The 12,857-nt window shown below is 52.7% G+C and overlaps 1 protein-coding gene across 5 annotated transcripts in view; it reads left to right on the top strand.

The window, feature by feature from the left end:
- The window catches only part of TPO (thyroid peroxidase), a 127,494-nt gene extending 122,336 nt beyond the window's left edge, over positions 1-5,158 (top strand). For 3 of the 5 annotated variants that reach the window (XM_055253450.2, XM_055253448.2, XM_063622864.1), the window contains exons 15-16: positions 2,129-2,252; positions 3,943-5,158. In XM_055253450.2, the coding sequence (XP_055109425.2) occupies positions 2,129-2,252; positions 3,943-3,996 (178 nt within the window). In that variant the 3' untranslated portion in view covers positions 3,997-5,158. The remainder of the gene's footprint in view (positions 1-2,128; positions 2,253-3,942) is intronic. The other 2 variants (XM_055253451.2, XM_055253447.2) reach the window with 1 other exon arrangement.
- The last annotated feature ends 7,699 nt before the right edge of the window (positions 5,159-12,857 follow it).

Genomic DNA, 12,857 nt, shown 5'->3' with positions numbered 1-12,857 from the left:
AGTGAACAGTGAATGCAAATTATTTTAAATTTCTATTATGCAGCAAATTCATAAAATGAGGTCTTTTTCCAACATTTTCAAGACATACTGTGTTAAGACTTGTTTCTTCAGGTGGCTTTTACTTGGGATATTGAGAGGTAGGGCGGAGTGGTGATGGCTCAGGCTGAGGAGGGCGAGGGCTGCCATAACAAAGATCCACACGTTTGGTGGCTTAAAGCAACAGACTTTGATTCTCTTACAGTTCTGGAGGCCAGAAGACCAAGTCACGGTGTTGGCAGGGCTTTGCTCCCCCAGAAGGTTGGAAGGACGAATGCTGCCTTGCACACCCTGCTGGTGTTCACTGGCATTGCTTGGCCTACAGACTCATCACGCCAACCTCTCCCTCTGTCTTTACCCGGCCTTCTCCCCTGCGTGTCTGTGTTCAAATGCCCCTCTTCTTATAAGGGCACCAGTCCTGCTGGATTCCAGGTTCCACCCTACCTTAGTATAGACTCACCCTAACTAATTACATCTGAAAAAACCTGACTTCCAGACAAGGTAACATTCCCAAGTTCTGGGTGGATGTGACTTTGAAATGATTATCAGGTAGATCCAGTTCCGTTTACAGTAATGAGCAGAGTGAATGAGAAATTAATGCGCTTTCACATGGCATGAACACCTGACCTTCACTGAATTTTAACAGAAGCTGGCATTGGTGCTAACTCCTTATAGACTTTATGTCAGTGGATTCTCACTGAAGGAAGTTGCTATTTTATCCCACTTTACAAATGAGAAAACTGAGATGTGGAGAGGTCACCAAGTCAAACTCAAGCGACACCCCAGCCCCCCTCGGTGATCAGGCTGAAGCGATGACTAAATGCCATTTGCTCCTGACACCGTCACAAGCACTGAAGCCACCAAGGACCCTTGGGCCTGTACAGAGGAGAGGCAGGCTCAGGCCCTCACCATGGACAGGAGGGCTGTCTTCCATGTACACCTAGGTCGGAGTCCGCAAGGGTGGGGCGGTGACTCTGCACTGGACTTTGGTTTGCGATGCCTTTGCTGGCGGTGCTGGAATGGCTGTGCAGAGTGTGCTATGGTGCGGGGACTGCGCTCCCCAGGAGGACCTCAGGAGTTGTTTGTAAGCATTACAGTATTGTCTGCCGTTGCCGCGTTGATACACGGTCACGGGAAGCCACCTCCAGGGCCTGTGGTCCTCTTCAGGCAGGCGGGGCGGGGGAATGCTCAGGACCCGTGATGATGGTGCCATGCAGAGGTCAGGGATGAATGACCACCAAGGCAAGAGAAGGAGTCCAGCAGCTCAGTATTTGGGGAATGGGGGCAGGGGCAGGTAAAAACGTAGAATCAAGGCAGACAAACAGCTGGCAAAATATAGTAGCTGTTAAGTTCTGATGGAAAAGCTGTTTTGTACTTACAGTTAAATCCCACAGTATTTGTGATGAGTTTCCGGGTAACTTGCTCTTCCCTCCTCAAAAGGTCCCAATCTCACCAGAGCTTCCCTTCCTGCACCGGCCCCAGCTCTCCACGCCTCCCGGAGACCAGGGGGCCTCTACCTTTGCTCCTCTGGGACGGCGCTTCCTCCCCCTCATCTCCAGGTCGGGGCTGGGGTCTTCAGGCCCAGGTTGAAGATGGTGTTGGGCCCTTTGCCTGTACAGGGATGACGCCCCGACCCAGGAAGAGCCTAACGTTGTCTGTCATTTGGATGCATCTCTTGGCAGTGACTAGGGGGTGGGAATCCTCACTGCAGCCCGTGTCTCCTGCATGATTGTTGTAAGAAAGCCACAGCTCAGCTGCGTGGAGACAGGGTCCTCTTGGCTGCAAAATGATAAAATCATTTTTCCTATGAAGACAGCAATGCTAATTTTTCCAAAATATATCAGATTATGATTGACTTGACTGAAGGGTGAAATGAAAGTGGGTTGGCGCGTTCCTGCCAAAGACAAGCACGGCCGCCGCCGTCGTTCATGCCGCGCTCCCTCCAGTCACGGTGCCCCCCTCCCTCCAGTCACGGTGCCGCCCTCCCCCCACACTCACGGTGCCGCCCTCCCTCCACACTCACGGTGCCCCCCTCCCTCCACAGTCACGGTGCCGGGCGCTCTCCCGATAACTGGACACGTGTCTCCCACAGGACACGCGCTGGCACTAAATCCACACTGCCCATCTTGGGCGGAGGAACTCTGCAGCTGAGATGCGGGAAGCACCGGGCCGTAGGGACCTCACCGCAGCGGGCCACAGCTCAGGACTCGGAGCAGGTGCGCCACACCATGCCGCCCGTTTCCAGCTGCCGCCGCAGTGGTTGGACAGGATCCGGGTGTCGGAGCAGCTCTGCTGGGGCTCCCTGCATATTTCTGTTTACTCCGTGGTTCCTAGTCCGTTCTGCACCGTCCTCCTGGAGGTTTTATTTACAAGTTAATGACAATGAGCCAGAATGTGAGCCTGCTTAGTGAGAGGAATGAAAATACCTTCCATTTGGACAAACAGGTTCCAAAACTAAGGGCTGACTTTCAGGCATTTGCTTCCACTTAATCTGAGGATCGTCTGGAAGCACAGGAGAGGAAGGAGAAGCTGAAGCAAAATGCTGACTTTTAAGATTTTTAAGTGGAATAGTTACAAACAGTGCGGAAAAATGTGTATGTTTATGTTTTACCCCCTTACCTTGTATGCAGAACCCCAAGGGAGCATGTATTAAAAAGTCACTTGTGTAAGTTTGACTTTTGAACTGAGAGAAGCAGAGAGCAGAACAGTGGCCTCCAGAGGGGAGTGGGGAGGTGCTGGCCACAGGCACAAAGTCTCAGGCAGAAGGAGGATGCCTCAGATCTGCTGCACAGCATGGGGCACACGCTTCCTCATAATGATCGCATATTTCAAAATTGCTAAAACAATAGGTTTTTTGTTTGTTTTTTGAGGCAGAGTCTTGCTCTGTTGCCCAGACTGGAGTGCGGTGGCACAAACATAGCTCACTGCAGCCTCGACCTTCCTGCTCAAGCAATCCTCTTGCCTCAGCCTCTGAGTGGCTGGGTCTGCAGGCGCTCACCACCATGCCTGGCTAATGTTTAAATTTTTTGCGGAGATGCAGTCTCGCTATGCTGCCCAGGCTGGTGTTGAGCCCTTAGGCCCAAGAGATCCTCCAGTCTGAAACTCCCAAAGTGCTGGGACCACAGCCAGCCACTAAAATAATAGATTTTAAATGTTCTCACTGCCAAAAACAGATGTGATGATAGGTTAATTAACTTGATATAATCTCTCCACAATGTAAAGTTATCAAAACCACGTATAAAACATAAATATATGCAGTTAGTATTTGTCAACTAAAAATACAAATTTTAATTTAAACAAAGTCACTTGCCTACAGGAGGGGGCATTGCCAACGTGATCGGGCTCCCTTCGAAATTCAGTGTGAGATTAGATCCTGTCCTCGGAGACAAGCAGAGCCCAGGGTCACTCCACTGAGAGCAGATTCGTCTTTGTACGTGGCTCCCACACATGGAACCAAAAAGACCTGGCCTGGGAGTGAGGCTCTTTGTGAATTTAAATAGCTTTTTTAGCCACAGCAAGGGCAGTGCCAGCAAGTCCCCCAGGCCCCTAATCAGCCTGACTGACACCAGAGGCAAGGCCGGGCGTTCTGTGCATCTGTGGTCACAGGGACCTGTGTGCACAGCGCGGCTTCTTCCTGAAGGACCCTGCCCGTGGGTCGCAGACCCCACTCTGTGAGTAGAGTAGGAACCTTTGCCACGTGGATCCTGTGGCGTCCTGCAAACCAGCATTCGTCCAGAAGCCAGAAACCTCCCTCCAGCGTGAGGAGGAAGAAGGATGGCTCATCTCGCCAGCGGTCCTTTGTGAAAAGAGCTCCTGTCCAGGCCCTTCTGTCTTGTATCAAGTGTGTGCTGTTACTGGAGCAGTCAGAATTCAGACGTTATTAATGTTTGTTCTGCATTTTTGTAGGAGAGTGCCGGGATGGAAGGCCGGGATACTGACAGGCTGCCGAGAGCCCTCTGAGGGTAAAGTGGCAGGACACTGACTCCTACAGAACAGCTTCGTGCTCCCAAAATCACCTTACGACTGTTTTCCAAACACAGGCAAATCCAAAATCACCAGGACGACTGTTTTCCAAACATCTAGCACCATGTTGTAACTACTCTTAGGCATGGATGAATAAATATTATAACTGCATTTGTCTGGCCTTTTCTTGTAAACGTTGCCTGATTTGTTCCTTCTGGGGCTTTGCCATTAGAATGTATTTACAGATTACACATCTTTATTTTGCAAACCCTGGAAGCACTACCCTTGCCATCATCCTATCTCCACCTTCTGGCATCACTGACACCGTGCTCGTCTGCACTCTGCCCTGGCGGTCCCACACGCCCTGCCCATCACCAGGTGTCCACAGGGCCTGCATGTGGCTTCCCTCTTCTCCTGGGAAGAGCACTCCTGGCTTCCTGCAGGGCCAGTGGGAGGAGGAAAGTGATTCTGAGGGAGAGGCTGGAGCCTTAAGGACCAACAAGGCAAAGTGACTTGACTTGTCTCATCCTCCAATACATGAGCCTCAGACCCCAGGCTTCTGCCTCCAGCAGCCACCCTGCTGTGCGCTGCTCTCACCCCTCCTCATCCCCCTCACTCACGGGGAACACAGCCCAGTGATCCCGGAGGAAACTCCCTCCCTGACTCACTCAGCTAGGCAGTCTGGGGGACACCGTTAGCCATGTCGTCCCTGTAAAGCTGCCGTCCTCATTTCGCATTTGAAGCAGCTGAATTCCAGAGTGCTGGATCCCAGCCCAGGCAGCCCTCAGCCTCAGCCAAGGAAGTAAGAGTCCTTCAGCATTGAAAGCACACTCAGATGCATCTGACCTGGAGTTCCACCTGCACTAAGGGAAGAGAGTAGTAACTAATTCATGGATAAAACAGACCATCGAGGCAGCACTTAATGATCTCACCCACGAATGACAACAGTGGCATAGGAGGGCTATGAACGTTTTGCTTCAGGATGTTTTATTTTGCTCTAGTGTTATGTAGAGAAAGCATGGTTTGCTTTTTATAACTTTTGTAACCCCAAAATACCTGACTGTTGTTTTCCCTTGGTGCTAGGCCATCCTGTTCTAAGTGTTCCCAAACTCTTAGTTTTGTTCATGTAAAACTCATGATTTCATAATTAATATTAAAAATATCCTGGCGAATTTCACAGATTGCCCTTATCACACCAGTAAGCAGCCCGTTCTCACGCTGCCATTAAGAACCACCGAGACTGGGTCATTTATAGAGAAAAGAGCTTTAACTGGCTCTGGGTTGCACAGGCGGTGCAGGACTCACGGTGCTGCCATCTGCTCGGCTTCTGGGGAGGCCTCTGGAAACACAGTCATGACGGAAGGGGCAGGGCAGGAGGCCCATCACAGGGTGGGAGCCAGGAGCCGGGAGGGAGAGGGGCAGCCACACACGGAGACCATCAGTTCGCAGGGGACTCACTCACTGCACAGGACAAAGAGCGGTGGTGCTGGACCCTTCCTGAGAACCCACCCCGTGATCCCACCGCCTCCCAACAGGCCCCTCCTCCAACACTGGGAGTGACAATTCCACATGAGACTGGGTGGTACACAGACCAAACCGTATCAACGCCTAGGGAAGGGACAGGACCCAGCTTCTGCAGAGCAGCTGCTGAGAGTTCCCATCAGCGGGCGAGGAGAGACGCAGGGAATCGCAGCAATGCACAATGCATCAGCACCCGCTCTGGACAGCGAAGGGAGGCGGCCACCCAATCTCTGGATCATTTCCACGAAGGGAACACAGGCCTCCTACTTCCAGCCGCTGCCCTGCCACGCACTGAAACACACTGGGGAGCGGTCTTCCCTTCCACCTCGGAGCCTCTTGCTGACACCAAAACCAGGAACCCTGGCTTGATGCGGTACCTGCGTGACCTCTGCCCTCTAGGATTAGCCAGAAGGAGCAGTGCCATATAGTGATGGTTAAAGCCAGGCCTCAACCTGGCTGGCTGGAGGGAGGCCCAGCTGGCCAGTGAGGTCTTGTCTCAGCCTCAGCTAGATGGATGGATTGGATAAGAGGATGAGCTGTTTTGGAGGAGACTGGGGTGTGAGTCAGCAGACTGAGGGGAAAGACCTGCCTGAATACAGGGTGGGCACCATCCAATCCCGGATAGAACTAAAAGGCAGCTGTGCCTCTCTCCTAGAGCTGGGACACCCTTCTTCTCCTGCCTTTGGACATCAGCACTCTAGCCTCTCGGCCTTTAGACTTCGGGCTTGCACCAGCACTCCCCGCCCTGGGCTCTCAGGCCTTCAGCCTTGGACTGAGTCATGCCTTTGTCTTCCCTGGCTCCGAGGCCTTGCAACTTGGGTCCGGAGTCACACGACTGGCATCCCAGAGTCTCCAGCTCTAAGACAGCCTGTCCTGGGACTTCTCACCTCCACCATTCTCCAGCTCTAAGACAGCCTGTCCTGGGACTTCTCACCTCCACCATTCTCCAGCTCTAAAACAGCCTGTCCTGGTACTTCTCACCTCCACCATTCTCCAGCTCTAAGACAGCCTGTCCTGGGACTTCTCACCTCCACCATTCTCCAGCTCTAAAACAGCCTGTCCTGGGACTACTCACCTCCACCATTCTCCAGCTCTAAGACAGCCTGTCCTGGGACTTCTTACCTCCACCATCACAAGCCAGAGCTCCTACTGAATATCCTCTTTCCATCCACCTAGCTAGCTATCTGTTTGTCTACTATCATCTATCTATCCATCTATCTATCTATCTATCTATCTATCTATCATCACCTGTCTGTCTATATAGCTACCTACCTATCTATGTAGCCTATTGGTTCTGTCTCACTGCAAAACGCTGACTATAGTGATACACATATTTTAAGAGTCCCGGGATGGTTACGCACTGATGGCTCACAACCTTGACAATCCCCGATGATGGGATCAGCCTTAATTCGTGTGCAGCATCTTCACAGGGCTACAATCCTGACACTCCTTGGGGTCAAAGAGTTTTAGGGTATTACTTACTTAATGGGTATAATGATCTTAGTTGATATGCTGCCAGGATTTGTAACAATTTTGCCAAATCTCAATCTATTTAAAGATCTGAGAAGCTGAGCCTGGCTGGGTATCCAGGGAGTTGGTCAGCTTCCTTCCCAGGCCTTTCTGTGTCTGTCACACCACCCACTCACTTTCATTATTTCTGTTGGGCCATTCACAGGAGAATTTCAGGCAAACTGGCCGCGGCTTTGGCCTCTTACTAGGATAATTGGCACCCTGTGATGTTAGCCCTGGAGACCACCCCAAGGTCACTCTGTATAGCCCCTTGATTTTGGAGAGGAAATAGCTGAGTCCCAGGCATTGGAAGTGAATTGCTTAGAATCACGTAACAAATTTCAGTTCAGGAAGAGATGACAACACACTTCACCATCAGCACTTGGTAAGACTGCCTCACCCCTGCCATGGCGCTAACGGCCCCATATCTCTGCCCAGCCTCAATGTCCCCAAATTGTGTTTGCTATTTGGGTGGCTGCTTCTTCCATATTAAACATTTTGCTATTCGTGAATGACTCTGGCCAAATTAATGAGAGCCATACAGCCTGCGGGCCTTGTAACACCCATTCCTTGTGAATATTACACATGTTGGACCACGTTGACCCAGCAGTCCCCTGGGAGCGGGGGTTCTGAGTGTATGGGGCCCGACAAGTCATGGGTATCTCACTAAGGATGTAATTTCTGAGTGAATTGACCTTTCCTTCGTGAAAAACAGAGGGAAATTGTATCCTAGCAAATGTTGAGTTTCCATGAGCAGACACCCCCACCTGCTGGGTGACTTGGGAAACAGCAGAATCACCATTTTTCCTGACCTGCATCTTCATTCCGCTCAAAGAGCACACGTGTCTGTTTCATTCCAGGGCGCTGGATACGTGCGTTGCACATGGAAACCTTATTATTTTACTTTTTGGGTTTTTCATGCTTGTAGTTAAACATCACCACTTTCTCACTCAGCTGTGAATGTCAAGACCCTTGCGCCCCGTGGGCTTACTGAGCTCTGGAATAAGGGAGAGAACCTCATGACATCCATGTCAGCAATAGCTTTGCAGATGCCTTCTCAAAAGCCACAGACCCCAGACATGCTAAGGACAGGCACTGCTCATTGCTTATGGACTCACTTACCCAAGCATCCACTTAGGGTCGACAGACGGTAGGACTGACGAGAAGAAAGGACAAAGGCTGGAAGGTGCACATCCTCTGCACCTGCAGGCAGCTGCTAAGTTCAAACAGTGAAGGGCGTCGGGCCCAGAGAGAGCCCAGAGCCTCCGTGAACCCGGAGCTTTCCTAATGAAGTGTGCTCCCTGGGCAGTGAGAGTTTCTACAGGATGCGTGGTGTGGTCTCGGACTCAGGGCTGTGCGTCCTCCCTGTGGACAGATGGATGAAGCGGAAACTCCAGACAGAAGGAAGCACGGTCTATGAAGAAAGCCCACCCAGTACACAGCACACTTGGAGATGTCAGCAGGTGCGGGGGTTTGGGAGAGGGTCACGGTCTCTTCGCTCATGACTTCCTGCAACCAAGAATGCAATCTGCAATTAGGGCACTGGACCGGGGGTCGTGGGGGAGCACTATTCCTGGGGTCGTGGGGGAGCACTATTCCTGGGAGTCAAGCGGGGGGCACTATTCTTGGGGTCGCGGGCAGCTCCAGGCCTGGGGAAAGTGGGAGCACTACCCCTGGAGCACTACCCCTGGGGAAAGTGGGAGCACTACCACAGGGAGCACGTAGCCTGGGGCCCGCAGAGACAGGTGGGGTCTTGGGTTTGGGGTTCAGACCCTGCAGGTTTCCATCTCTGCCTGTGTCAGTTTCCTGGGGTTGCGTCACGGACTCCCACACAAAGGGCGGCCTCACACGGGGAATGGACGCTGTCCTCGTGGCGGAGTCCAGCACTCACGGGTGGAGGTGTCTGCGGGGCCGCACTCCCTCTGGAGGCTCTTCGGGGCCCTTCCTTGTCTCTTCCAGGTTCTGGGGGCTCCAAGCAAACCTGACCGGGGCTGCCCCGTTCCAATTCCGCTGCCTCCGCGTCTCCTTTCCTCTGTCTGCGGAAAACCCCTCCACCTCCCTTTGGAACGGGCATGGGTCGTGGCACTCACGCTCCCCCAGGTGGTCCAGGCAGCTCTCCCATTCTCAAGACCCTTAATCTTTCCCTCTGAAGATCCTTTTTCTTTCTCCACGTAAGGTCTCATTCACAGGTTCCAGGGACTCGGATATCTTTCAGGGAATCAGTTTTCAGCCTTCCACATCGCCATGAACTTTCTGGAATAAAACCTCAAATCCTAACTCTGCATTTGCACGATTTAAATAATCAATATTTATTGTCAAGAAGAGACACCTCTCAAAAACTGTGAAATCTTGTGATCAGTGAAATAAGTACGTCATGTGAGTATATCGAAAACCATTACACACAGAAAGACAGAAACATACACCGCACACACACCCAAAACCTCACACCACCCACCACACGCACCCAAAAATCACTCACACGACCCACCTCACACACCCACCACACAGCCAAAACCACTCACACCACCCACGACACACACACACACAGCTGAAAATCACACCACCCACCACACACACACACACACCCAAAAATCACTCACACCACCCACCACACAGCCAAAACCACTCACACCTCCCACCACACACACCCAAAAATCAGTCACACCACCCACACACACCACACCCCCCCAAAACCACTCACACCACCCATCATACATACACACCACATACACTTCCCCACACACAGTCAAAAATCACTCACACTTCCTACCACACACACCTGCACACACCAGACACACCACACACCACACCGACACACCACACACACTTGCACACACCACACCGACACACCACACAGACGTACCACACACCACACTGACACACACCTGCACACACACCAGACACACCACACACAACACAGACACACCACAGACAACAGACACACCACACCTGCACACGCACCACAGACACACCACACACACCTGCACACACACCACACCTGCACACACACCACACAGACACACCACACACCACACCTGCACACAGAGACAGCGCACCACCACTCCTGTTTAGGAGCGTGGAAGGGCTTTCTTTCACCCTATCAGCGAAGGGGAATCAACCCTTAAGAACTCTACCGGCCGGGCGTGGTGGCTCACGCCTGTAATCCCAGCACTTTGGGAGGCCGAGGCGGGCGGGCGGATCATGGGTCAGGAGATCGAGACCATCCTGGCTAACATGGTGAAACCCCGTCTCTACTAAAAAAAATACAAAACAATTAGCCGGGCGTGCTGGCAGGCGCCTGTAGTCTCAGCTACTCAGGAGGCTGAGGCAGGAGAATGGCGTGAACCCGGGAGGCAGAGATCGCACCACTGCACTCCAGCCTGGGTGACAGTGAGACTCCATCTCAAAAAAAAAAAAAAAAAAACTCTACCAAGAAAAAATGATACTTCGTTGGTCAGTGACAGACTATTTAAGGATAAATATTGTTAGTCAGTGTTTAACTTATGTACACAAAAACTCAATGAAATCATAAGACAGCATTAAATAGCTTATTTAAAATAAACCGAGGGAACTTGCCTCTTGGGAATCTTTAAAGAAAAGTATAGAATGAAACAGCGGTCAGAGCCTCTTTGCTTTACCATTAAAAAAAAAAAATGTAATGCACTTTTCATGACTGCCATTCTTGCAGGCAATTTCATAGGCATTTTCTAACTCCCCCATCGGGGTTCAAAACGTAATACCCCAAATGCAGTACCTTGGTGAATGGCCTGCTTTGAGCTGAGGGAGATCCAGAAGTGAACAGAAGCAAGAAGTCCTCTCCAGCCTTCACCCTTCTTCCCCTACAAAGGCCATAATGGAAACTAGGGCTCTTCTCCCTGAAAGCAAGCCATAAAACCTGGGAGGGTAGCTCTCTGCCTCCCCGCTTCTCCCGGAAGGTCCTCGCGTGTCCGTGTCCTGCAGGGCACCCAGGGAACAATCCCAGCACAGACCCAGGAAGGATTCTGCCAAGGGGCCTGGCCAGGCTCCCGGCTCACCAGCTCCAGGGCACGCCTTTCTGTCCACTCCCAGAACTCCCTAGTTCCTGCTTCCTTCCTCAGGCTTAGCAGAAGAATTCTGTTTCCTGGGGCCTTGGGTCCCCATGTGTGGCGGAAGGCCTTGGCTAAACACACGTACCATGCCCTCCTCTTGTCAGTGTGACTTTGGGTGCAGGGGTGTCTGCCACGAGCCTTGCAATGGGTAAGGAGAAGGAAACCATCTCCGGGATGGACTGGCCCCACACCCCTCCCTCCTGCCCTCACCCACCCTTGGTCTCTAAGGAGAGAGTTTCACCCCAGGCTGAACCAGGGCCAGCACCTGTCTGCGGAGAACCTCCAGTCCTCAGTCCTGGTAAGTAATTGGATCCTGGGGCAGCTGGAGCCAGCGGCTGTGCAGGTCTGCCCTTCTGCCTGGCAGCCCTTTTCCTAGAGCAGTGATTCATACTTAGGCGCTCCAGGGAGAGCATAAAAGTGACCATCCCAAGGAGAAAAGCAGAGGGGCCAAGCTTTGATGGCTCCCATTGAGAAGTTTCATGAGATAATCCAAGCAGAGAGAGGACTACAGTGCCTGCCTGTAGCAGTTACTCAGTGGCTTCTAGGTCCCTCTCGTGGAAACCAGGCTGACATTCCTGAGGTTGCAGGGCAGGTAAGCCCTGGCCCAGAGGGAGGCAGAGAACAGGCGTGGTGCAGAGCAGGCGTGGTGCAGAGCAGGTGTGGTGCAGAGCAGGCATGGTGCAGAGCAGGCGTGGTGCGGAACGGGTGTGGTGCAGAAGAGGCGTGGTGCAGAGCAGGCGTGGTGCAGAGGTGGACACACATTTTCCAAATTGGTTCGAATTTTTCAGGGCATCCTTTTGTGCTGTGGCCCCACCCCAGCCAGGTAAATAGGGACAAGTTCCACCTGCCATAGGACTCCCACCCCCTCTCCAGACACCTGCATTTTCAGGGACAAGTTCTACCTGCCATAGGACAACCCCCCTCCCCCTCTCCGGACACCTGCCTCTTCTCTTCTGCAGCTAACAGCAGGGCTTCTCCTGGTGGATCTGCAGGCCTCCATCAGCCCCTGGCTTTGGGCGCTCACCCCAGCCCATCTCATGCAGCACTGTTGGTGCAAAGGTGTCCCTGCTCCAGGGCTGGGCTCCTGTAGACCAGCAGAGCCTGACTGAGCTGGACCCGTGGGCTGGGGGACTTTGACCTGGTTCTGTTGAGTCAGCTGACCTGCCTGAGGGCACTGCTACTGCTATCACCCAGTGTGCAATCACAGGCCCTGTGCCTGCATTTCACACCTAAGGAATGGCAGATCCTGTGTGGGGAGGGAAGGAAGGAAGGGAGAAATGGAGGGAGGCAGGGAGGGAGGAAAGGGGAAAGGGAGAGACAGAGCGCAGGGCTGCTGGGCGGAGAGACCTGGACGGGGCCAGGCTTAGCAGTGTGAGGAGCGCCTGTCCTTCTGCAAGGGACCTTGGAGATCAGGGAGCAGGCTGCTGAAAAACGACTTATTTCTCCTCCCTCTGAACTCCCAAATTCCCAGAAATCTGCCTCAGAAGTGGGGAGAGCGGAGAGGCTGTGAGGTTGGACCGAGGGGGCCCACGGCCTCACCCTCCATCCCGCGTGGGCCACCCCTGGACGCTTCGTTCGCAAGCCTGATATTGTCCTAAGATGTGGTTTGATTTTTAAGGGCGGAGAGATGGGCTCAGCTGCTGGTGGAATCCAGCCCCTCCGTCTTTGCAGGATGTGGGATCTCTGCCTCCTGCAGTGACAGCACCGGCATGACCCAGCCTGGCTTCCCGCTCCCAAGCG

Source organism: Symphalangus syndactylus, chromosome 18, assembly GCF_028878055.3.
Source record: "Symphalangus syndactylus isolate Jambi chromosome 18, NHGRI_mSymSyn1-v2.1_pri, whole genome shotgun sequence".
In the NCBI taxonomy this organism is placed as follows: Eukaryota; Metazoa; Chordata; class Mammalia; order Primates; family Hylobatidae; genus Symphalangus; species Symphalangus syndactylus.
This window is presented reverse-complemented; position numbering and strand designations above follow the sequence as displayed.